A 21957-nucleotide genomic window follows, 5' to 3' on the forward strand; every position below is an offset into this window, starting at 1 on the left:
TATGACCTCTACATTGAAATCCAGGTCGAGCGCCATGGGCTGTGGTATGGCGCTAATACAGGTCACAGTTTCTAGCATTGAGAGATAATCATTCCCCACCTTCGTTGATGAGATATTATTGTTGCATGCGCGGTTGGAATTGGAGCCGAGCAAGCAGAGCGAACAGATGCGCGCTGGAGCCCGAGGCCTTACTTTTATGTTCGAATCGTCTTTATTTCCGATTGAATTGTGGCGAACTGTATATAGTGTATTATTGTTCGGACAACTGGGAGCTGCCATTTGGGCCAGGCTGGATAGTAAATAAGTTAACCATTGTAGATTTGGCCCATCATCGATGGGTCGGATTCTTGAGAGTTTCTATCTGTGTCTTTCTTGAAACATCAAAATTTTTTTTCTTCAATTTTTTTTTCGAGGTTAATCGATGGACAGAACATCCCTCTCAATGTTAGTTGCCGAACTAACACGACTGATAGTCATCTAGTCCATAATTATGAGTATGCACACCAAAAGCTTTTAGCATTGTCATTGACATCTCATCTAATTCAGATACACATGAACCTCCTCCAACTCTGAAGATCTGTTGCCCACAAGACTCAAAGACTTGGTGTGGTCCATCCTTCCCGCCTTCACGGAGTCTCATGCCTAGTTCTTGAAAGTATAGACCACGCGCCCCCGGCCATCCTTCCCCTTGAACACCACCGTACTCCTTCCATCCTCCGCCAACACACGCCTCTCATCCCCGCAGTGCAGTATAACATCTAAATCCCTCCACGCCGGCATAAACCCGCTCGTCTCGTCGCGCAGAAAACCCACAACGACCGTCTCCCGCGTGGTGCGATACCGCACCGTATACTGGGCGATGCGCGGCCTGACCGAGATCCCATCATCCTCATACCACGTGTTGACGAAGACCTGCCCGTTTGAGGAAGCCTTGGGGGGGAAGATCTCCACACCCCGGTAGTCGTCAACCTCCTCGACGGCCAGCGACGCCGCGGTCTCGTCGCCCGGCACGCGGGTCTGCGCCGCCTTGCCCACAGGGATCGCGCCGCCGACGCGCGCGACTAAGGGGATGCTCTTGCGCCATTCGGCGGAGATCGAGACCCACTGGCCTGCGGCGAGGTGGTTGTAGGGTGCGTTGAGGTTGACGTAGCCGTGGTCGAAGTCGAATTGGTGGTCGTTTGCGTTTGCGGTTGCGTTTGCAACCTTCCGGGGCAGGTAGATCCGGGCGACGCTCACGCCGGGCTGGTAGACGCCGCCGACGAGGATCGTGTCGCCGAACCAGAACTGCTCATCGCCGGCTTTCAGGGGTTTCGTCCACACCTCCGGGTCCGATTCGTAGCCCCAGCCGATCCAGCGTTGGGGCGGCGAGGCCGTCCGGTGGCTTTCCAGCCCCAAGGAGTAGATGTACGGCAGCATCTCGTAGCGGCGCTGGATCGCGTCGCGCACCAGCGGCGTGATCTCCGGGTACATCCAGGGCTCGATGACTTCGCCGATGGAGCTGTTGCCTGGGGAGGTCTTGAAGCAGTTGATTGCGAAGCGCGGCGAGTGGATGCCCAGTTGGATCCATCGGAGGAGGAGTTCGGGGGAGGGTTGGGGGCCTGGTTTGGAGTTGAGAGAGTTAGATATCTACAGGTAGGTTTTGCTGCAGCGATGGGCCGGGCAGGACAGGGCCGGCAGGTCTTCTTACCTTCGAAACCACCAATGTCATGGCCGCTGCATTGCAGGAGAGATATCCCCGCACTCAGCGACAGCGCATTCGCGCCTTTCATGCTTTCCCAGCTGGTGACGTTGTCGCCGCTCCAGGTGCTGGCCGCATACCGCATGGTCCCCGCCGTGGCGCTCCGGGTGAGAACGAAGGGTCGTTGGTTCGGTTCTAGATCCAGCAGTGCATCATGCGAGGCTTTGCCCATGAGCTCTGTGTGGACGGCCCGGCCCCAGAGGCCGACGGAGTGCTGCGTCTTTCTCGCAGTGGCGTCGTCCGCGATGGCCACGGTGGGTTCGTCGCCGGCTACTTGCCAGTCGTCGTTGGGGAGCGTATACTCATTGTTATCGTTCCACATGCCGTCGATCCCCGCGCGCTTGAGGCTCTGCACGCCCTCGTACCACCATCTGAATGCCGCGGCGGAGGTGAAGTCGATGTGGCATCCGTCACCCCCGGTCGCGCCTCCTGCGCTCCAGAGTCTCATGTAGCCCGGCTCGCCGGTCGCTGAATCCTTGAAGAAGCCATTTGCGTCCACCAGCTTCTGGAAGTCCGGGTGTGAAGCCAAGAGGAAGGGCTTGATGTTCGTCAAGAGACGGATGCCTCGCGCATGGTAACTGGCGATCCAGTCCTCGGGGTTCGGGAAGCGGTACCTGTTCCAGGTGAAGACGTTGCGGACCTTGGGCTCCGTTTCCGCGATGGAATAGCCGGAGCTCATCTGGTGGGCGGAGCACGGGATCCCGTGCTCTCGCAGCTTGTCGGCGAAGTCCATGAGCGCCTGGTGGGCCGGGGGCTCGTCCATCATGGTGTACTTGTAACCGCCGGAGATGTATCCATAGGCCCAGCGGGGCACCAGGAGGGGGAACCCGACGAGCTCGGCGTACGATCGCACCACCTCCTTCAACGTCCTCCCGACGATGAGGTACTGCTCCAGCCCGCCGTAATCCTGGCGATAGACCTTGAAGTGGCCCCAGAGGCCGTCGACCTCCGAGCCCACGGACCAGGTCCCGCGGCCGTGCGTGGTCGAGAAGATCGCGACGCAGCCCCGCGGGGTCGCCTTGATCAGCAGCGGGATATGCTTGTACAGCGGGTCCGTGTTGTAGACGTCGTATCCGAAGCTGTCGGTGGCGGACAGGATGAAATGCCGCCCGCTGAGGTCCATCGGGGCGCGCTTCTCCCCGAGTCCCACGTGCAGAGCCTCGCGGTCGTGCTCCGTGTAGTGGGCGATGCCCGCGCCGTCGGCGACGTACGAGCGCAATGGCAGATCCCGGTACAGTGGCTGGTTCTGCTGCTCCTTCCACGAGAGTGAGACCACTGGTGAATTGGCCCACTCGACGCATGCCGTGACATTCCCGACCTGGATCGTTTTGCTCTGAGCATCGCTCGTCGTCGATATGTGGGTGTCCTTGAGGTCTGTGGCCGGTCTGGTGACGCTGGGATAAGGAGGTAGAGGGTGGTCTGGGGACGTGAACGTGACTCGGAATAGGTTCTCACGGACGGGCTCGAAGGAGAACTCGAATTGACGGTTCTCGGACGCGGAACGCAGCGACACGCCCGGAGTCTCCTGCGCATCTGCAGATATTGCCTCGTAGCGCTTGGGGCAGCATTCCTTCTGAGGCATGGTTGCGCCTTCAGCTCGGATGGTGTGGTGATATGTGGAAAATTGGATACTTGTGTTTCACGGTTGCAAAGTACAGGAAGTAGTTGATTGATTTCGGGTCCAACATGATGCACAGAGGGCTCTATTTGAGTGATCTTCTTCCGTTCTGGTCGTTGACACTGCGAAAGCATCGGTTGGGTTGTATAGACTAGTATAGAACGGATTTCGGCCGTCATCTCCGGACCCCACATTCTATTCCCCCACATCCACCCCTCATTTGATCCCCCCAAGGCATTTCCCCTCGTCTTCCACTTCAACCATCGGCCTTTCATACCGATCTCCGAAGCTAGAGAACTTTCAGCGTCAAGCATCTGCCCACTTTCCGCCACTCCTGGGCCATGACACGATCACTGCAGGCTCGCCTACCTGATGCCTACGTCGGGTCTTGTCCGAAAGCCCTCATGCCCCACCATCCACAGTCATACCCTCACGTGAACACGGCACTTGCGATGCTGCAAGGCAGTCTCCAGACACGTTATGATTCGTCCCCGCGTCGGTTCTTGGGATGTCTTGTCCGGGGCTAGGGTTGGGGTTGGGGGTTGTCTCCCCACGGGGATTGCCTGGCTCCTGTCCATCCCGTGCTGCACGTACACCATGAGAGAGAGGGAGAGAGAGAGGGGGTAAAAAGGGCACCATGCCCCTTCCCTTGGTGCACTATCTTTTGTTGATCCGGATCATCTGCGTCTCTGACAATCTCGCTTTCTCGACGGTTTTAAATATAAGAATTTGTCCGGTCAAGAGGGTGGCTGCACTTATTGTCTCGATTTTATTCAGGGCTGTATAGCCACAGGCCCTCAACAAGCAAGCAAGACTCACTACTGAAGACACGATGGCCCGTCCCGAGGAGGCTGGCCATGGAAAGCATGCACAAGATGAACAGATTGAGTCTGTCGAGACCGCTCCTCCACAAGCAGAGGTCCGTCCGACGGAGCCAGAAGTGGACAAAGCCCTGGAGCTGGTGGTAGAAGCAGGCCGCTCTACTATCCTGACGCCTGAGAACAATGCTCGTGTGCTTCGGAAGATCGACATGCGACTGCTGCCTATTCTCTTGGGCATCTACTTCTTACAGCAGCTGGACAAGTCCACCCTCTCATATGCATCCGTCTTCGGCCTCGTTGATAAAGCCCATCTGCATGGACAAATGTACTCCTGGCTGGGCGCGGTGGTCTACCTAGTGCAGCTTGTCGCTCAGCCGTTTGTGGCTTATCTCCTCGTCAAGGTGCCGTTGGGAAAGTTCTTGGCCGTCACAACCTTTCTCTGGGGCGTGTCTTTGACGTGCATGACCCCGGCAAATAACTTTGCAGGGCTGTTGGTCTGCCGGATGTTTTTGGGGCTGTTTGAAGCCGGCGTTCGTGAGTACTTATCCTTCGCCCAGGCTTGGTTGTCAACGAGAATGGAACTAACCCGCTCACAACATAGCTCCTGCTTTTATTGCTATCACCCAGATGTGGTATCGACGTATCGAGCAGCCCGTGCGACTGGGTTCGTGGTATGCCATGAATGGCGTGGTCTACATGGTCAGCATTTACTTCCACAACTCATCTTTTCTTATTTAACACACGGGCTGCGGTAGTTTGGGAGCCTCATCACCTATGGGCTTGGGCATATTCATTCTTCGGTGTTCGAGCCTTATCAGATCATCTTCTTGTTCTTTGGTCTCCTGACAATCGTGTTCTCCGTGGTTATTTTCTACGCGATGCCCGACTCACCTGTCCAATCGAAGTTTCTGGGGGAAGAGGACAAGCTATTGACTATTGAACGACTCCGCATGAACCAGCAGGGGCTTGAAACCCATGTGTGGAAGTGGGAGCATGTCAAGGAGGCTTGCCTTGACCTCAAGTCTTACTTCTGGTTTGCGTTCACCTTTTCAATCTCGTAAGACAACCCCATTCTTCTCTAGAGCCCAGACAACCAATCTTACCCCGCCAAAGGATTCCTAGCGGCGGTATCTCGACTTTTGGTCCGTTGATCATCGAGGCCTTCGGGTTCAATCAGTTCCAAACAATTCTGTTCAATATCCCATTCGGTGCGGTCCAGCTCGTCGCAACGATGGGTGGAGCTTGGCTGGCGACTTTCCTCAAGATGAAAGGCCCCGTGATTGTGCTGCTATGCTTGCCTGCTATTGCGGGCTGCATTATGTTGCTGGTCATTCCACATGATGGCCAACACAATGGAGCGTTGCTTGCAGGATACTACATTGTGAGTTGCAACGGCTTCAAACAACTAGCGAGAAAGAACTATACACTGACCGGTTTTCAGGTGTCTGTGTACCCCGGAATCAGTATGTATATCGTCTTGTTGTGCGCGCGATCAAGTCTGACAAGAATTGCAGCCCCTCTGATCTATTCTTGGTCGGCAGCAAACACAGCCGGTGAGACGAAGAAGAAGATTGTGAATGGAATCGTCCTGGTGGGACAATGCGCCGGTAACGTAGGGTTCAGACTCCGATCCGATAAGTGGCTTCTCTGCTTATTCCGAAAAACAGGTTCTTGGCTCAAATTTGTACACCACTACAGACGCGCCATTGTATAGACGAGGCTTGCGGTCTAAGTAAACTGACCCCCATACTCTTCTTACACGGACCGAAAATACTGATGATGTTTGCAGCCTTGCGATGTTTTGCGTCTTGGTTGTGCTATGCATGTAAGTCTTTTATCACAGCCGCTAGGATCCCCTGCTCACCAGCCCAGACTGAATATGACCTACCTCCTTTTCCTCAACAAGAAGCACGAGAGACAGCGAGTATCTATGGGCAAGAGCGCCAAAATCGTCGATCACTCGATGCAAGCTGTTGGGGCTGCTGAGGGCGACAAATTAGACGGATCTGTGCAGGCTGCCGTAACGGAGGACAACGCATTCAAAGACCTTACGGACTGGTTGAATGAGGATTTTGTGTATGTGTATTAACGCTAGTTGTACTCAGGGGCTTGTCGAACGACGTGTGGGGAAGTACGCGTGGACAGTTGTATGGCTAGTGCTCAATTGAGGCGTAAATGTTTCTATTGTACCGTATAGTATGTTTGTAGTTGGACGTTCACTGAAATCAGTCAGTAGATCAAGCGCGAATGAGAGCATACCTACGAATAGACAAAGGCGGGCGAACGAGCAAGAGGACGACGATCATGGTCCATTAGCCGAGCCGACGACTGTTGATGGCTTGCGTCGCCCCCGCCTTTGGCATTGCTCCACGACCCACTCTGTGGTCTGCCATGTACATGCAGTATTTCGACATCGGGCACTACTATACATCGCTGCAGGAGGCGACAGTGACGGGCAGTTTGCTTGAAGATGGACTCAGATGACTCCTCTTGCGTGAGACAACTTCCTACCGGCAAGAAACGGATTCCTGTATACTCGTCCTCTCCTACTTGTCACTGTCGCAAGACATTGCATACGTTGACTGACCATCCTCTCGGCAATTCAGAAAGCATGCAGTGCTTGTCGACAGTCGAAGGTAAATTTTGCTCTAATTTTACATCCTTGATCACTAACAACCCTTTGCAGGTACGATGTGACGGGAAACGGCCCTGCTCGAGGTATGGTATCCCATCCAGCGCCGCTCGCTAGTTGCATACTGCGAGACGAGCATACTCGATTGACGCATACCTGAAAATAGGTGCAAGCGATCATGCAAGCCATGTATCTTCTACGAAATCCCTAAAGATCCCACAACTGAGTATGCCCAATCATCCATGTCACGCACATCGTCCCTTCCATCCCATCCCGCAGCACCACCATACCAGCTTTCTAATATCCCGCAAGGAGACTGGAGACCGTCGAATCAGAAGTCCAGCGTCTCCGTGCACAGATTGAGGCCATGGCCGAGCTTCTTCGTCTCTCCACGCAGCAATCTCAAGCCGAAGGACTCGGGCAAGTGCAGCATGCTCAGAGCCAATTCATGGAACAGCATCGTGCATACCCCGCCGAAGCAGCTTTCCCGGCTCCAAACCATGCGGTTTCTGATCCAGGAGGCATACCCATGCTTTTCGCTGCGGCGACTTCTGCGCTCAATTCCGAGAGGGGATCCGAGTTTCATCCACAACGAGGACTATCTGCTTCGTCGCAGAGTCCATCAGTGATGGACACGGAGACAGCTCGTCCGTTCAAGCGGAAGCGCTCTGGGTTTGAGGTTAAGGAAGAGCCCATCTTGGACTTTGTATCCAAGGGCTTAATGACTGCTGATCAGGCGATAGCTTGTTTCAGAACGTATGCGCTTTCATTCCCCCCCAGAAATGTGACTCGATGAGATATGCTGATAGGGAGTGAACTAGGTTCTTCCAGGGCTGCGTATGTAGTGCTCGGCGCCGGATCTAGCGAGTATCACATGCTGACGAACTTTTTTAGGATAGGTACATCCCGATCTTCGACCCGGAGGTCGACACCTTCACCTCGGTACGCTCTCGCAGCAGCATACTGCTGAACGCGATTGGCACGATTGGCAGCCGCGTTGAAATGAGTGCAACGACGGGTATCTTGCGATTCCTTCCCTAAGGTTCTTGATATGATCGCATGCTGAGTGATAGCGTGCAGGCCCCGGATCTCAAGTTCCCGATCTGCTGCATACCGAACTCAAGAAATGCATTGGCATTGTGATCCAAAACAAGAATCTGAACTGCCTGGAGTCGGTACAGGCGTTTCTGATCGTCGCGTGCTACACCGCCGAACGCTCGCTGATACTATCATTTGCCACCAGAATGGCGCTGGACCTTGGTCTGGACGAAGCGTTCGAAGAGCTGATTCAACTACTAACATTGAAGAGAACTAACGACACGTCGAGAATTTCCTGTGATAGCATGGAAGCACAGGTGCGCTGTCTGATGCGGAAATCCAGGACATGGTTTGGGCTCCTGGTACTGGATCACATGTAAAGCCTCCTCCCAAGCTACTTATGCTAGGTAAAGCTGATGGGTATGGTGCTCAGATTCCACGTTGACGGTGGCAAGCCACCTGGGATACGAATGATGGGAAATGCTCGGCGATGCCGGATCCTGCTGCATCATCCTTCGTCAACGGTATTAGATATGCGCCTTTTCTCTCAGGTTGAGGTAAGGTTTTGAAAATCGCGTTGTGATGAGGGTACTGATAGTCGATATAAGTTGAATGTTATTCGAGGTATGCATCTAAAGCCGTTGTCGGAGGGTGCGATACAGCATACTAACCAGCGATGTATGCAGCCAACATCAATGACACACTAGATATCCGAGGCAGTCTAACTCGAGAAGCAATCGCTGAGTTTGTACATGAGGCCAAGGTCGATCTTGATCTCTGGTTTGAGTGAGTTCCATGCCCTGCTCTGCCCTGTCCACAAGTCCCAACACTAACGACACTCAGTGACTGGCAGCGCATCATCGGTGAGCTCCTTAGCCAATCCAGCCCCTAGGCCAAAGCATGTAACTTATACTGAATGTTACCCTCAAAGTCAACTCCCCAACGGCCCAAGAAGAACGGCCATTCCTCCTGGCCGCGCTGAGTGTCCAACACTGCTGGGCCGAACTCATCCTCCACTGCAAAGCGCTGCGCTCAATGGGCGTGGAGAATGTAGCGTACGTTCAGCACCAGTCTTCAGCCCTTACGGCACTGCTCCCAACAATGAGCCACGCCTTTTCGTCCCCCATAAGTTAACCCCGTCAAATACCCACAAGCTAACCTCTCGTTTCAAACGTAACAGAGCAATCACCCCACTAGAACGCAACATCCTTCACCTCGCGAAATCCGCCGCCCGCCAACATCTCCGCCTCATCAGCCTCGAGCCCGCCTTCTACCTCGCCAAGCTCAAATACGCCATGGACTTCGTCTGGGCCAAATGCGCCTTCTGCTTCCTGCTGCTGTTGAAACTCTCGCGCCTGCTCCCCGAACCGCGGGACGAGCACCAGGAGCTGCTGGAACTCGGAAACAAGCTCCTGTGGGAGTTGACCCGGTCGGCTGAGGGCAGGGAAACATCGGCTCTCGATCTGGATCTCGCACCGACTAGAAATCGTCGCTGTGCTGCTGAAGCGTCAACAACGTCACCGTCCTCGCACATCACCTCTCCGGCAACAGGAGCGGCCACCGTTCAGGGCCTGGCATCAGCATCAGCAACAGGTGCAGGGATGGGGAATGTCTACATGCATATCCTCCGCTTAAGCATAGAGAAATACAGCCGCATATTTCAAGGACAGGAGCGGGAACGGACGGGGGTTTTTGGTGGAGAGTACAGCAGCAGCAGCAACAGCAGTCCTTGTGGTGGTGGTGGTGGAGGAGGAGGAGGAGGAGGTGCGTCAGCCACTGCAGGTGTAGAGGCACCAACAGCAGAGGAGCCGGCGACAGCAGCAGCAGCAGCAGCAGCAGCAGCCGAACAAACCACCTCTTACTTCTGGGACCTGTTCGATGCGCAAGTTGATCTGCAGTCGTTCGTTCCGGAACAGTTCGTGCGCGACTGGGATTTCCCCGGGCTGAATCTTTTCTATTTCCCGACGGCGTGGCAGGATTTCTTTGGGGACTTTTCGTTGGGGTTTGGAAGCTGATTGATTACGCACTTGATTTCTTCGTGTGTATCATCTGTTTGCGTTGAGAGAGTCAGAGAGATATATTCTGGTCTGATACTTTGTTCTTGGTTTATAGGCCAAGGCATCTGGGAAACAGAAACCAGCTACTGTGTTGAATCTGAAATTTGTCTGCATAGAATATTCTGTCCGAAGTATGTTATGATTCCCGCTAAACAACGATTTCCAAGATCCAGTCTAAAAAAAGATGCCACTTTTACCCACCCCCCTTTTCCTTGCTGTTGAAAAACAAGTACTGTATGAATATCAGGATAACGGTAAGATGACAACAAAAATGCGGGCAGGGTATTTTGAAATGGGCTTTTTGATTTTTTTTATGGGTCGTTGTTCACTTTATATACCTCATCCCAAGGCTCTCATCGTAAGCTCGACACTATTGCAATGGAAAATTAGCATTGAATCCACCGTCCAAAACACAAGGCAAAAGAAGGGGTAAGGCAGGACATGAAACATACACGGCAAAAGTCCCCGCGGAGACGGGCATGGCCCTCAGCAACGTGGGCCCGATGCCCTTCCAGAAGCCCGCCAGCCCCTCGGCGGCATACGTCTTCCGGAAGCAGTCGGTCATGCTCCGGAACTGCTGGGCGGCGCCGAAGCCGTCGCACTGCATCTTGCTCTTGACGACGTCGAAGGGGTAGCTGCTGAGCCAGAGGACCTCGCCGGCGAGGCCGCCGTAGGTGGCGACCTTGAGGCTGGAGATCTCCTCGCGGCGGACGCCGTTGCGGCGGGCGTCCGCGTTCATCAGATACTCGAAGGCCAGGAACCAGGTGCCGTAGGCCTGGATCTCGCGGAGGTAGGTCACGTTCTGGCCCCGGTAGAGACCCTTCAGCACGCCGCCCTGGCTGCACAGCTTGCGGATGCAGTCGATCGGCCCATTGTACAGCTTGCCGGCGCCGTGCGGCTGCGTCTGCAGCCGGATGCGGATGTGCTCGATCGGCCCCGACAGGAACGAGTTCGTGATGCCCGCGAACCCGCCCGCCAGGTAGTACTGCGTGTAGGAGAGCGTCGGGTCCGCGTATTTCTTCTGGTTGAGCGCCTCCAGCCGCCGCCGGGCTTCGTGGAACGCGCCGAATTGGACGCTCACCTGCAACAAAGAGGGGTTAATGCGGGGATGTTGAGGGGGGGAGGGGGGAGGGGGGAGTCCCGGGGGAAAGATAGAAGACATACGCAGGCTCCGATACCAATCAGAGGCGTCAAGGTACCCTTGTAGAAGGCCGTGGGACCCTCGTTCTTCAGGATCTTGGTGGCGCAGTCAAGCGCACTGGCGTACTGTGTGGTTGTCTGCAGGCGGACCTTGACGATATCTGCGGGCGCATGGGTGAGAAGCTTGCGAATGGATGAATTGTGAGAGCATTCGTTTACCTACCGAAAGGTTGACCTAGAGATCCGTTAGTACTCAGTCAATGTGCGACGCGATCATTTGACAGCGATAGTATTTTGTGGTTGCAGCATGCGGAGATAGATTGGAAGGTCGATGCCATGCTCCAATCGGCGTATACATGACGCACTGCGAGCCGACATCACAGAACAAAATAGCTGAGCACTTACCAATGAGCACCTGAGCGATGCCGCCAGCAGCACCGGCCGTCAAGTCCTTGACAGCGCGAAGGCTGCCGCCGCCCTTCTGCATATCCTCAAAAGCCTCGGACTCCATTGCGGGGAACTTGACCACGCCCGGAAAAGCGAAAATGGGTGGAGTGGAGAGGGGTTTCGCAGGAAGTGAGGTTTTTATAGCACCAAAGAAGGCGTTTCCGCGGTCGAAGCAGCCCAGAAACCCTCAGCGATCAGTATGGAGAGAGAAGATCAAGAGAAGAAGCAGCGAGGAGGCAGGGGAGAAAGAGAAGCTTATCGGAGAGCGATGAGGTGATAGCCCCATTCCCCGATCGCGGCCTCCGATTCGGCAAAGGCGCCGACGATGCACGTGAAGCGGGACAAGCATAAAGCTGAGTCAGCTTCTCCCATAAAGCTACCCACTAGTACTGGAATTACTGTAACTTACGTGACGGTCATTTTACGTCCAGGCTCAATCGGGTCGCATCGTAAGTTGGCGGAGGTTGAGTACTTCCATGTCCGTGACGTCTCCGACAACTTTCCTCGTTCGCCGCAGTTTTGACGCCAAGGGAAACGCTGCGAGCAACGACCTTCATCATGCACAGGCGAGCTGCCTTGGAGGTGAGCATATCGTCTAGAATAAATCTATTTACCTTTACCTCCTCTCAGACACTAACCTGAAAAATCTCTCCTAGCTTTCTCGCCGTCAAGGTGTCGATTGGTCCTGCGCAACAGCCCGCAGAAATGCTGCTTTCGCCCCAGTGTTGAACCCTGTGCCCCGGAGGGGCTTCCGAGCCTTTCCCGCATGTGCTGATTCCTCCGACTCTCCAAATGACTCCGGAACGCCCCGGAAATTCGCCCCTCGTTGGGGAAGCAAGGCCACGCGATCGGTAGGCCTGAGCCCGGCAGAGCAGGCAATACGAGATGCTATGGTGGCGAAACAACAGGAGAAATCTTGGGAAGAGCAAGCACGTCAAGATGCCTTGCTGGCAGAAGAAAGAGCGAAGCAGGAGCGGAGGGATGCTTTATTAGCAAGGCAGAAGGCGAAGGACGAAGAAGACCAGGCCCAGCGAGATGCTATTCTAGCCAGACAGAAGGCCAGGCAACGGGAAGAGCAAGCACAGCAAGAGGCTTTAATAGCACGACAGAAGGCGAAGAAAGAGGAAGATCGGGCCCGGCGAGATGCTTCAGTAGCACAACAGAAGGCGAAGGAAGAGGGAGAGCAAGCACAGCGAGAGGCTCTGCTGGCGGCACAATCGGCGAAACAACAGGCGCAGCAGGACAGTCAAAGCATCAACCCTCCGGCGAATGCAAACAATCTTGCTAGTGCAATTCCTTCAACATCCTCGCAAAGTCCCGGAACAAGCTCTCCCTTTGGCGCAAAATTCACTTCCCGCTGGGGAAGCAAAGCGTCCAAACCCACGGGTCTGAGTGCGGCCGAGAAGGCGATGCGAGATGCTTTGGTAGCCAAACAGCAAGCACAGCAGGGTCCCCCAGAAACCAATTCCTCAGAAACCCCGTCCGAATCATCCGATAGCTCCAAAAAGGGCTCCGCCGGGTTCACTATTCGTTTCGGAGATAAGAGATTTATGGCAACGGGTCTGAGCCCGGAAGAGAAGGCAGCGCGAGACTCTCTGGCAGCCAAGCAACAGGCGCAGAAGAATCTTTCACAAACCACCTCAGAGACTGCAGAAAAAAGCGCCGACACTCCCCTCTCAAAATCCTCGAATGACGCGGCAAAGGGCTCTCCCGCCCAGACCAGGTTTACTATCCGTTCGGGAGATAGGAAATTCCAATCAGTGGGCCTGAATGCGGAAGAGAAAGCAGCACGAGATGCGCTGGAAGCCGAGCAACAGGCGCAGCAGAGTCCGGTGGATCTCTCCTCCTCAGAGACTTCGAACAAGTTTGCAACGGGTCGCAAATTTGCAGCTCCTCGTTGGGGAACTAGGGCCACGACATCCATTGGTTTGAGCCCGACAGAGAAGGCAATGCGAGAGTCCCTGCTCGAACAGCAACAGAGTCGACATCCACATTTACACGGTGATAGGTCACATTCCAGGTGGCAACATCAAGGATCTCGGTCACAACAAGAGCGCTCCATCGAGCACGATGGCTTCAGGCCGCGCAGAGATCGCTTCGACTCCTGGCGAACGGACGGCCGGTCTGATAGCAATTGGCGCTCCTCCGAAGACATGATGTCGCAAGGTTATAGACGTTTCCGGCCTGATGGGCCAAGGCGCAGTCGCTACGATCAGATTCCCGAGCACCTTCAGACGGTGGATTGGACCTGCCCAGACTGCCGTTACCTTTGCACCGGGGCGGAGAAGGCTTGCCCTTGCTGCATGGCCCCCAGGCCTGAGCTAATGTCGGAACAGCCGAACAAGCCCTTGACCATTCGGAAATTGGACGGCAGCAGTACAACGTCTTGGGATGAGAGAAACCAGGCTTTGGACAAATATGCCACGAGATACGAAGAAGAGCAAAGACAGCAGCAGGAGCAGGAGGAGATGGAAAAGCAAACGCAAGACAAACCTCAAAAGTCTGTCCACGACTGGTCATGGGATACCTCCGCATTGGACAAACTCAATACGCAGCAGGACGTGGGAGGCTCGTCTGACAAGTGGTCTAAGCGACGAGGGGGTCGCGCGAAACCCCTCACGTTCGCGGATGAGGATGAATTCGATACGGAAGACTACCAGCGACGTCGTCAAGAGAAGAAGGACAAGAAGCGCAAGAAGAGGGAGGATCGGAGAGAAGAGGTCGAGGCGCAAGTCGCCGAGCCCAGTCCTCTATATCTACCTGAGTTCATCAGCGTCAGCAATCTCGCGGACGTCATCGGTGTGCGGCAGGCGCAGTTTATCCAGCGAATGGAAGAGATGGGCTTCGAGAACGTCACGCATAGCCACGTTCTGGATGCGGAAACCGCCGGGCTCATCGCCGCCGAATACAACTTCGAGCCCGTCTTTGACACCGGTGAGGACGAGCTCACTGCCGCGCCGCAGCCCGAAGATACATCGAGCCTGCCACCCCGGCCGCCGGTGGTGACGATCATGGGCCACGTCGATCACGGCAAGACCACCATCCTAGACTGGCTTCGCAAGTCCTCGATTGTGGACTCGGAACACGGCGGCATCACCCAGCACATTGGCGCCTTCTCCGTGTCCATGCCCTCAGGCAAGACGATCACCTTCCTCGACACCCCGGGTCACGCGGCGTTCTTGGACATGCGTCGCCGCGGTGCCGACATCACCGATATCGTCGTGCTGGTCGTGGCCGCGGACGACAGTGTCAAGCCGCAGACCATCGAAGCGATCAAGCACGCGACGGCGGCCAACGTGCCGATCATCGTGGCCATGAGCAAGATGGACAAGGAGGGCGTCAACCCCGACCGGGTCAAGCAAGATCTCTCCGTCCACGGCGTTCACGTCGAGGACTTCGGCGGGGACGTGCAGGCGATCGGCGTGAGCGGTAAAACCGGCGCCGGCATGCTGGAGCTGGAAGAAGCGATCATCACTCTCTCCGAGGTGCTCGACCACCGCGCCGACCCCACCGGCAACGTCGAAGGGTGGGTGGTGGAAGGCACGACCAAGAGCTACGGGCGCGTGGCCACCGTGCTCATTCGCCGCGGCACCCTGCGCGTCGGGGACATCATCGTGGCCGGCGAGACCTGGGCGCGGGTGCGCACTCTGCGCAACGAAGCCGGGGTCGCCGTCAAAGAAGCCAGCCCGGGCATGCCGGTCGAGGTCGACGGGTGGCGTGAACAGCCGACGGCAGGCACGGAGTTCCTGCAAGCCGAGCACGAGCAGCAGGCCAAGTCCGTCGTTGAATACCGCCTCGAGCGGTCCGAAACTTCGAAGCTGGGGGAGGACACGACGGCGATGAACGAGGCGCGCCGCGAGCTGATGGAGCGGCGCCGCCTTCAGGAAGCCGGCCTGGACCAAGAAGAGGTCCAATCGGGCCCCAAGCCGATCCACTTCATCATCAAGGCGGACGTGCACGGGTCGGCGGAGGCGGTCCTCAACTCGGTGACGGCGGTGGGCAACAACGAGGTGTACGCGAACGTGCTGCGGGCGGAGGTCGGCCCGGTGAGCGAGTTCGACATCGAGCACGCGGCGTCGGCGGGCGGGCACGTCATCTCGTTCAACATGGCCATCGACCCGCGGATCACACAGATGGCCGAGTCGCGCGGCGTGGCGATCAAGGACCACAACGTGATCTACCGGCTCATTGACGACGTCAAGGCGACGCTGAGCGAGCACCTGCCGCCGCTGGTCACGCTGCGCGTCACGGGCGAGGCGGAGATCGGCGAGATCTTCGAGATCAAGCTCAAGGCGCGCGAGCGCATGCACATCGCCGGCTGCCGCGTGCGCAACGGACTCATCAACCGCACCAAGAAGGTGCGCGTGCTGCGCGGCCAGGAGACGATCTACACGGGCACGATCGCCTCGCTCAAGAACGTCAAGAAGGACGTCACCGAGATGCGCAAGGACACCGAGTGCGGCATAGGCTTCGAGGGCTGGTTCGACTTTCAGGTCGGGGACCACGTGCAGTGCTACGAGGAGATCTTCGAGAAGCGGTATCTGTAGTGGTCGTGGGTGGCTGTATTTTTGGAACCACGGCGGGTGCTTTTGGCTTCGCTGTACTATCAGTTTTTCTTGCCCACGAGATGCATGTACACAGGTACACAGGAAGACCCGCAAAGCATGGGGGCCCTGGAACACAAAGGGGACGGTTGATTCTTGTATATTAGTCTAAAATAACCGGATACCACATAGACAACTTTTGCATACCTCATACCAGTTATCCGGGTGGAAGGGGGTTAGTCGTCTACATGTGTATATGTATATAGTGTATCAAAACTCTCCATCTTCAGCACTTGGCCTCCCACCAATTTCCCCATATATCACCCTCCCACCAAAGAATCATCTAGCCTTCCACCTAACCCTGCCCACCCAAGCGGCCCAAACCCTCACATCCTCGCGCTCGCAGATCCGGTCGACGGTGAACCACTCCCTGGCCAGCTCCTCATTGCCCGCCATCCGATGCACAAAGCTATGGCATGCGCGGCACAGCCACGCGACACTGTTGAGCATCCACTCCGGATGCCACCCCTTCTTGAGGACCTTGGCGTGCACGCTGCGCGGGATGAGGTGATGGTAGCTCAGCGGGATCCAGTCGCGGCCGCAGATCTCGCAGCTGTCGGTGCGGGTCGTCGCCCAGACGGGGGGCGGGCGCGTCACGGCCGTGATGTACTCGGTGAGGATCGGGGTGAAGAAGGTTGCGAGGGCGTCGGCGTCAGCGTCAGCGTCTGCGCCATGCTTGACGGGGTTGTCGGCAAGCAGGGCGTAGGTGGTTAGGGTGTCGTGGACGGAGGCGGGGAGGGTGGTGCTGCAGAGGGTTTCGGCGAGGGCGCGGGGGTCGGTTTCGGTTGCGCTGATTTCGTAGCTAGCGGTGGTAGTGGTGGGAGTGGAGGGGTTTGTTGTCGGTGGATTTCTGGTGCTTGGTGTTGTGGTTGTTGTTGTTGGCGGTGGTGGTAGTGGTGGAGGAGTGTAGGTTAGGGTTTGGATGGAGGGGGGCAGGGCGGGGAAGGTTTCGGCTGCGAGGAACTGTTTCTTTCCTTTCTTAGTGATTGAAATTGCAATTGTAATGCTGGGCTCCTGGTAGCCCATTGAGGTTCTTGGTTCATGAGGATGTGGAAGGGAGGTTTGGAGGTTGGGCACTTGCCATACTCATGGAGTATGCATGGAGTGCCCGCGGGATGTTTGAGTCTGGGTATGCGCTGCTGGAGAGACAAGCAATCACCGCTAAAAACATCACGCACATCAATAAACTCAGCCAATTCCTCCGGACTCGCACGGTCAGGGAGAGATTGCGAGGCGTCAGCAGCAGCAGCAGCAGCAGCAGCGGAAGTCCCCGAAGTGTCCTTGCGCGTCTTCTGGCGCTGAGAAACGGCGCCGCGCGTGCGACGAGCCTTCTTGGGCTGCGCCGGGGTGGAGAATTTCTCCACGATAGCCGTGGACAGGCACTCGCGGAAGACCTGGTAGTTTTCGGTGTTGGTCATCGATGCCGGATGTTCAAGTAAGAGTCGTAGACAAAACGTTGTACTGTACAGGCCTAAAAAATAGAAGAGGCGGCGGCGGCGGCGGCGGCGGCGGCGGCGGAAATGTGATGAAGCTGGGTTGACATCATCCATCAATCAAACTGTGGGGTTTCCGCGGCGGGAGTTTGCTTATTCTTATACTTATACTTCTACTCCTCTGCTCAGGTATTCTTACTGCACTTCTGGATTCGGAATTCAATTCCTCCCTCCCTTGATGCGACTCTCAGCGATGACCAACCAAACACAATGGCAGAAGTGATCGTCGCCTTCGACATCTACGGGACCTTACTGTCCTTTGAATCGGCCACGCACGAGCTGTCGCAGCACTTGCAGGTGGACGCGGAGCGTGCGCGCAACGTGGCCCAGACCTGGCGACGCTACCAGCTGGAGTATACCTGGCGGCTGAACAGCATGGGTACAGTACATCCATCCAACTACAGAAACCTGATCCAGAACCAAACCCCAAACTCCAGGCCGCTATCTCCCCTTCAACGAAGTCACCCGAAACGCTCTGCAGCACGCGCTGGACGACACCGGATCCTTCCTAGGCGAGCCGGAGATCGACAGCGTCCTCACAGCCCACAATCGCCTGCAACCGTTCCCGGACGTCGAGGACGCCCTCCGGAAGATCGCAGCCACGCGGATCAGGCCGGTGGTCTTTTCCAATGGAACGGTGGACATGGTGCGCGCCTGTCTCAGCCACGCCGCACCGCCGTCGCTGCAGAAGATGAAGATGGAGATCGTCAGTGTGCATCCCGTCCAGCAGTACAAGCCCGCCCCGGCGACCTACAGGCACCTGCAGGAGCAGGTGGGCGGCAACGCGGAGGCGGGAATCTGGCTCATCAGCGCGAATCCATTCGATATCGCCGGCGCGACGAGGGCAGGCCTGAAGACGATCTGGGTCGATCGGGACCAGACGGGTTGGACGGACCGCGCATTGCCCGGTGTCGAGCCCACGGCGTGTATCAGCCAGCTGGTGGATTGCGTCGACATCATTCTTCCAGACTACCGATAACATGTACAATACGGCACTACTGTGGGAGGAAAAAAAAAAAAAAAAAGAAGAAAACCTTTCTTCCTTCCGTGTCGTCGAGTAAGCCGCAAGCTCAAAATAACTTGGTAAAAGGCTTGAGGTGATGTCCCGCTGTAGTAATTTCCAAACGCTCCACGCCAAAGGTAGAGAAGAGTCCGGGGTAAGTCAGCAGATGTTGCTCTGACCTCCCATTTCCCCTTCAAGAACCCACGGGAAAAGGATTCTCGAAGTGAATAGGGAGGAGTGATCAGTATATGTATGAAGAAAGAAAAGAATCTGAGAGGAGCGGCGGGAGAAATTTTCATTCTTATAGGCGGTCGTTGACCGCCTTTGGCTTATCGATAAGCTAGGCTTGCCGGGGCTCGGGTAATATTTCCCTTGGCTGTACGCGCAACCCGCAATTTACAGACTTGATCGAAATCATGAGGAAAGACGGGCAGTTAATGTACATAATGTTGAAGTATGAGCCATGGTATCTCTGTATTTGTAAGAACCCAATTCACAAGGAGAAAAAAAAAAACAGCAAGCACAACAGCCACCCCACCCAATTGATCCATTCCTACAATTACAAACAACCCAGGCATATGCAAACAAGCAAGGAAACGCGCCAACAAGCAGGCCGCTAATTCAGACAGACCAACTAGAAGTCCTTTCAAAAGCAAACTCCACCGGACTCCGCTGGACACAACATGCTAAAGAAAATCTCAAACCAATCACCAAACAATGTCAGTCAAGCACAAACAACAGCAGATGCGTTCGTTGTATGCTCCCCAGAAGCAAGAAAATTCTATAGTTGAAAAGCCATCCCCCCTTCTTCGGCGAATCGAGCCTGATATTCCTTGATGCCGGCCCACTGCCGCAGCTCCTCTTCGTCCCGGTCGTGGTCGCTCAGATAACTCATGGACCGTCCGGAAACGTCCGGTTGCTGTCGAGCCTTGCTCGGATCGGTCGGCCCAAACCCTTCAAGGCGCATGAGTGTGTCAATAAAGGCGCGGAGGTATGACTCGACTTCGGCGCTGGTGAGAGGTTGTGGACCGCTTATCGTGGAGGTCGCATTCGGATTCGAGAAATTCAGGAGGGTTGATGCAACCTGGCGAACCTTCGCCGTCTGTTTCCAATAGCTGATGAGTATTTGCTTCATCGGAGACGACAGTGAAGGAGGGGGGACACTTACGAAGCTCGCGCCGTTAGGCTCCATGTTGACCTCATTGACCGACTGCAGTAATGCGAACAGGTCCCGAATCACGAGTCGTCGTTCTTCAGCCATGGTCCTGCCGATGTAGTCGGACTGGGCATCCGCGTCCATGGCTGCCTGGGTATGCGGTTGGCCCCCTTCAGTCTTGACGGCCACCGAAGGACTGCCAGAAGGATGCTGCTCGGTCGGCTTTTGGTGCATCTTCACAGCGCCGTACAAGGACCAGTATTTCTCCACCAGATAAGATCGTACGGCAAGCTGACTGGCATATATGTTCGCCTTCTGGATCTCATACTGTACGTGACGTTCACAAGATTGCGGATCGTTCGTGCTGGACAGTGGGCTGGGGCTATCGCGTCCATTGGTTGATGCCGGGCTCTGAATTCCCCCGATGACCAGCTCTCGTGGAAGCTCATTAAAGGCCGCCTTGGCATTCTGCAGGCATTGGCATAGAAGAGAGCGTTGTCGCTCCCACTCCAGGATCTGACCGCTTCCAAAGGCCGTCTCCCAAGCCGAGAGCTGATTGTAGGAGCTCATCACGCGGACGTTGGCAATAAAGCCCACCAGGCGCGACACGCGGTTAGATGGCTGGGGATCGAAGTGTGTGGCATATATAAACTCGTCGTCGACTTCAAGCGGGAGAGGAGGGTAGCGTTCTGTCGGGGTCTCAGGGGGCACATGAATGATGGTGTCGCCTCCACCCAGCTGCTGCATCGAGCGATAGCCGACAAGGACGACGTAAAACAACCGCCTTCCCAGTTCCCGCTCGATAATGTTGACTGAAGCTTCTCCGGAGGCACCGTTGGGTTCCTGAGAAAGACGCGACGAGGCAGACTGGGGACTGGAGATGGTGACATAGGATAGGCGGTTCGAGTGGCGGTAAAGGTCATACACATGGAGCATGGTGAGGCATTCGGCAAAATATATACGGCATCGTCGAATATGCCAAGCGTAGCAGGAGCAGAGGCCGAGAAGGTAGCTGAGGGCGGCGTCATACACGGTCGCGGTCCGATCGAGGTATCCGGTACCTCGAGCCTGAACGGCTACCTCGTGGCACCGTTTGACCAGTGCCATAGAGTGCGGGAACGCCGCTTTCTCGGCATCCGTCGTCAGATGACGCTTCGGTCTCCGAGGGAAAGACGCGACCGACGTCCCGATCATGGCGGCCGCGAGCGCCAGGAAGGTGCGGTTGGTAAGATCCTCTCGCCGCTCCAGCGCGGCGCGGAACGTGGGCTCATGCGGGATCGGGACTAAGGGGTGAATATAGGTAAAATAGTCATCAATCAGCAGCCGGATGGTGGGCATCGAACAAATGGCTTCCAGTGATGCGGGATAGGCAAGTGAGGGTGGGATCCCGCCACCTCCAGGGGTTGGGGGAAGAGGCGAGGTTGGATCTGATGGGCTTGGAGAACCCGATGGAGATTCAGCGAGTTTTCGCTTCTTGAAAGCTTCAGCATGTCGGTTTGGCGGTCCCCGACGGCGGCTTGGCCGTTCATACGTGCAGGGGATGTCCAAGCTTGCGCATGACCGACAGGGCGGTCCGCTGGTGTCACACTGTGGTCAATTCCGACGCAAATCAGCATACTCTACCTCTTCACAAAATCAAACATCGGACCAGGAGGTGTGTGTATGTACCTTTACTTTCCGAATGCTGCAGGCATCGCATGCCTTCCGCAGGCGGGTTCGTTGGTCCATGAATGCAAATCGAGCTGGTTGAGCTTTTCCATGCTTTGTGGGCGTGGACCCTGGAAAACTGCACGCTGGTTGCTTTTCTCCCGGCAGTGACCAGGCGGCGCTCGCATACTACGGACCCAGCAAATTGTGGCTTGGCTGGATGCTGCAGCGGCGCTGTCGGGCACGGGGCGGGATGGAGCCGATGCGAGATGAGATGAGTAGTACGTAGATAATGAAGGAAGATCCGGAGAAGGGCGCAACACGAATCACGGCTTAGTCAGTAAGGGTAGGTTCTTAGGCGATATGCAAATAGTATTAGTGGGCAGCGGAATCAGGACACTAGGTTGACCTCGATAACCCGTTAGTTTAATAATAATATTGTTCTTGCACCTGGCAGTGGCAGCAGAGTGACCGGAGAGGTGGGGAGGGAGAGAAGAGGGGGGGGGGAAAGAAGGAAGATTGAGCAGTGGGTTAAACTCAGTAGTATAACGGCCCCCGTTCCG

At 55.9% G+C, this 21957-nt stretch overlaps 8 protein-coding genes across 8 annotated transcripts; 4 read left to right on the top strand and 4 right to left on the bottom strand.

Moving 5' to 3' along the window:
- Positions 1 to 588: 588 nt before the first annotated feature.
- Positions 589 to 3448, bottom strand: BO82DRAFT_391843 (putative alpha-glucosidase). The gene is made up of 2 exons (XM_025638589.1): positions 1688 to 3448; positions 589 to 1598 (listed from the first exon to the last, which is right to left on the bottom strand). The coding sequence occupies exons 1-2, from the start codon at positions 3318 to 3320 to the stop codon at positions 643 to 645; spliced, it is 2589 nt and encodes an 862-aa protein (XP_025492341.1). The 5' UTR covers positions 3321 to 3448; the 3' UTR covers positions 589 to 642.
- A 644-nt stretch (positions 3449 to 4092) lies between these two features.
- On the top strand, positions 4093 to 6272 carry BO82DRAFT_68347 (putative MFS transporter). Its single transcript, XM_025641465.1, has 9 exons — positions 4093 to 4711; positions 4779 to 4876; positions 4933 to 5234; positions 5291 to 5558; positions 5619 to 5640; positions 5692 to 5789; positions 5845 to 5909; positions 5967 to 6002; positions 6050 to 6272. The coding sequence occupies exons 1-9, from the start codon at positions 4189 to 4191 to the stop codon at positions 6264 to 6266; spliced, it is 1629 nt and encodes a 542-aa protein (XP_025492342.1). The 5' UTR covers positions 4093 to 4188; the 3' UTR covers positions 6267 to 6272.
- A 375-nt stretch (positions 6273 to 6647) lies between these two features.
- BO82DRAFT_334591 (putative C6 transcription factor) lies at positions 6648 to 9862 on the top strand (the record flags this gene model as incomplete). Its single annotated transcript, XM_025633267.1, has 16 exons — positions 6648 to 6707; positions 6784 to 6813; positions 6864 to 6895; positions 6976 to 7035; positions 7122 to 7565; positions 7631 to 7646; positions 7704 to 7815; positions 7890 to 8223; positions 8281 to 8404; positions 8456 to 8471; positions 8534 to 8633; positions 8691 to 8710; positions 8779 to 8902; positions 9028 to 9335; positions 9447 to 9542; positions 9690 to 9862. 16 exons carry the CDS (start codon positions 6648 to 6650, stop codon positions 9860 to 9862), a joined length of 2049 nt encoding a protein of 682 aa, XP_025492343.1.
- A 358-nt stretch (positions 9863 to 10220) lies between these two features.
- BO82DRAFT_354005 (putative mitochondrial carrier protein (Ymc1)) lies at positions 10221 to 11604 on the bottom strand. The gene is made up of 4 exons (XM_025635104.1): positions 11450 to 11604; positions 11268 to 11279; positions 11069 to 11205; positions 10221 to 10985 (listed from the first exon to the last, which is right to left on the bottom strand). Exons 1-4 carry the CDS (start codon positions 11553 to 11555, stop codon positions 10275 to 10277), a joined length of 966 nt encoding a protein of 321 aa, XP_025492344.1. The 5' UTR covers positions 11556 to 11604; the 3' UTR covers positions 10221 to 10274.
- Positions 11605 to 11984: 380 nt separating this feature from the next.
- BO82DRAFT_354006 (translation initiation factor 2) lies at positions 11985 to 16278 on the top strand. The gene is made up of 2 exons (XM_025635105.1): positions 11985 to 12073; positions 12148 to 16278. The coding sequence occupies exons 1-2, from the start codon at positions 12050 to 12052 to the stop codon at positions 16036 to 16038; spliced, it is 3915 nt and encodes a 1304-aa protein (XP_025492345.1). The 5' UTR covers positions 11985 to 12049; the 3' UTR covers positions 16039 to 16278.
- A 96-nt stretch (positions 16279 to 16374) lies between these two features.
- On the bottom strand, positions 16375 to 17513 carry BO82DRAFT_374253 (HNH endonuclease; the record flags this gene model as incomplete). Its single annotated transcript, XM_025637412.1, has 2 exons — positions 16375 to 17058; positions 17274 to 17513. 2 exons carry the CDS (start codon positions 17511 to 17513, stop codon positions 16375 to 16377), a joined length of 924 nt encoding a protein of 307 aa, XP_025492346.1.
- A 225-nt stretch (positions 17514 to 17738) lies between these two features.
- On the top strand, positions 17739 to 18621 carry BO82DRAFT_383198 (haloacid dehalogenase, type II). The gene is made up of 2 exons (XM_025637996.1): positions 17739 to 17967; positions 18026 to 18621. Exons 1-2 carry the CDS (start codon positions 17799 to 17801, stop codon positions 18565 to 18567), a joined length of 711 nt encoding a protein of 236 aa, XP_025492347.1. The 5' UTR covers positions 17739 to 17798; the 3' UTR covers positions 18568 to 18621.
- A 430-nt stretch (positions 18622 to 19051) lies between these two features.
- Positions 19052 to 21586, bottom strand: BO82DRAFT_354008 (uncharacterized protein). The gene is made up of 3 exons (XM_025635106.1): positions 21416 to 21586; positions 19760 to 21334; positions 19052 to 19693 (listed from the first exon to the last, which is right to left on the bottom strand). Exons 1-3 carry the CDS (start codon positions 21473 to 21475, stop codon positions 19373 to 19375), a joined length of 1956 nt encoding a protein of 651 aa, XP_025492348.1. The 5' UTR covers positions 21476 to 21586; the 3' UTR covers positions 19052 to 19372.
- Positions 21587 to 21957: the final 371 nt, after the last annotated feature.

The sequence above is a fragment of the Aspergillus uvarum genome, assembly GCF_003184745.1.
Source record: "Aspergillus uvarum CBS 121591 unplaced genomic scaffold BO82scaffold_24, whole genome shotgun sequence".
In the NCBI taxonomy this organism is placed as follows: Eukaryota; Fungi; Ascomycota; class Eurotiomycetes; order Eurotiales; family Aspergillaceae; genus Aspergillus; species Aspergillus uvarum.

Excerpts from the sequence above, each read along its gene's own strand:
- BO82DRAFT_391843 (XM_025638589.1), bottom strand. The coding sequence starts at position 3,320 with ATGCCTCAGAAGGAATGCTGCCCCAAGCGCTACGAGGCAATATCTGCA. Across the intron at positions 1,599-1,687 it reads TGACATTGGTGGTTTCGAAG|GCCCCCAACCCTCCCCCGAA; the intron begins GTAAGAAGACCT and ends ACTCCAAACCAG.
- BO82DRAFT_68347 (XM_025641465.1), top strand. The coding sequence starts at position 4,189 with ATGGCCCGTCCCGAGGAGGCTGGCCATGGAAAGCATGCACAAGATGAA. Across the intron at positions 4,712-4,778 it reads GCTGTTTGAAGCCGGCGTTC|CTCCTGCTTTTATTGCTATC; the intron begins GTGAGTACTTAT and ends CTCACAACATAG. Across the intron at positions 5,235-5,290 it reads GCGTTCACCTTTTCAATCTC|GATTCCTAGCGGCGGTATCT; the intron begins GTAAGACAACCC and ends ACCCCGCCAAAG.
- BO82DRAFT_354005 (XM_025635104.1), bottom strand. The coding sequence starts at position 11,555 with ATGGAGTCCGAGGCTTTTGAGGATATGCAGAAGGGCGGCGGCAGCCTT. Across the intron at positions 10,986-11,068 it reads TGATTGGTATCGGAGCCTGC|GTGAGCGTCCAATTCGGCGC; the intron begins GTATGTCTTCTA and ends TCTTTGTTGCAG.
- BO82DRAFT_354006 (XM_025635105.1), top strand. The coding sequence starts at position 12,050 with ATGCACAGGCGAGCTGCCTTGGAG. Across the intron at positions 12,074-12,147 it reads ACAGGCGAGCTGCCTTGGAG|CTTTCTCGCCGTCAAGGTGT; the intron begins GTGAGCATATCG and ends AATCTCTCCTAG.
- BO82DRAFT_383198 (XM_025637996.1), top strand. The coding sequence starts at position 17,799 with ATGGCAGAAGTGATCGTCGCCTTCGACATCTACGGGACCTTACTGTCC. Across the intron at positions 17,968-18,025 it reads CTGGCGGCTGAACAGCATGG|GCCGCTATCTCCCCTTCAAC; the intron begins GTACAGTACATC and ends CCCAAACTCCAG.
- BO82DRAFT_354008 (XM_025635106.1), bottom strand. The coding sequence starts at position 21,475 with ATGGACCAACGAACCCGCCTGCGGAAGGCATGCGATGCCTGCAGCATT. Across the intron at positions 21,335-21,415 it reads GCAGCATTCGGAAAGTAAAG|TGTGACACCAGCGGACCGCC; the intron begins GTACATACACAC and ends AATTGACCACAG. Across the intron at positions 19,694-19,759 it reads AGCCTAACGGCGCGAGCTTC|ACGGCGAAGGTTCGCCAGGT; the intron begins GTAAGTGTCCCC and ends TATTGGAAACAG.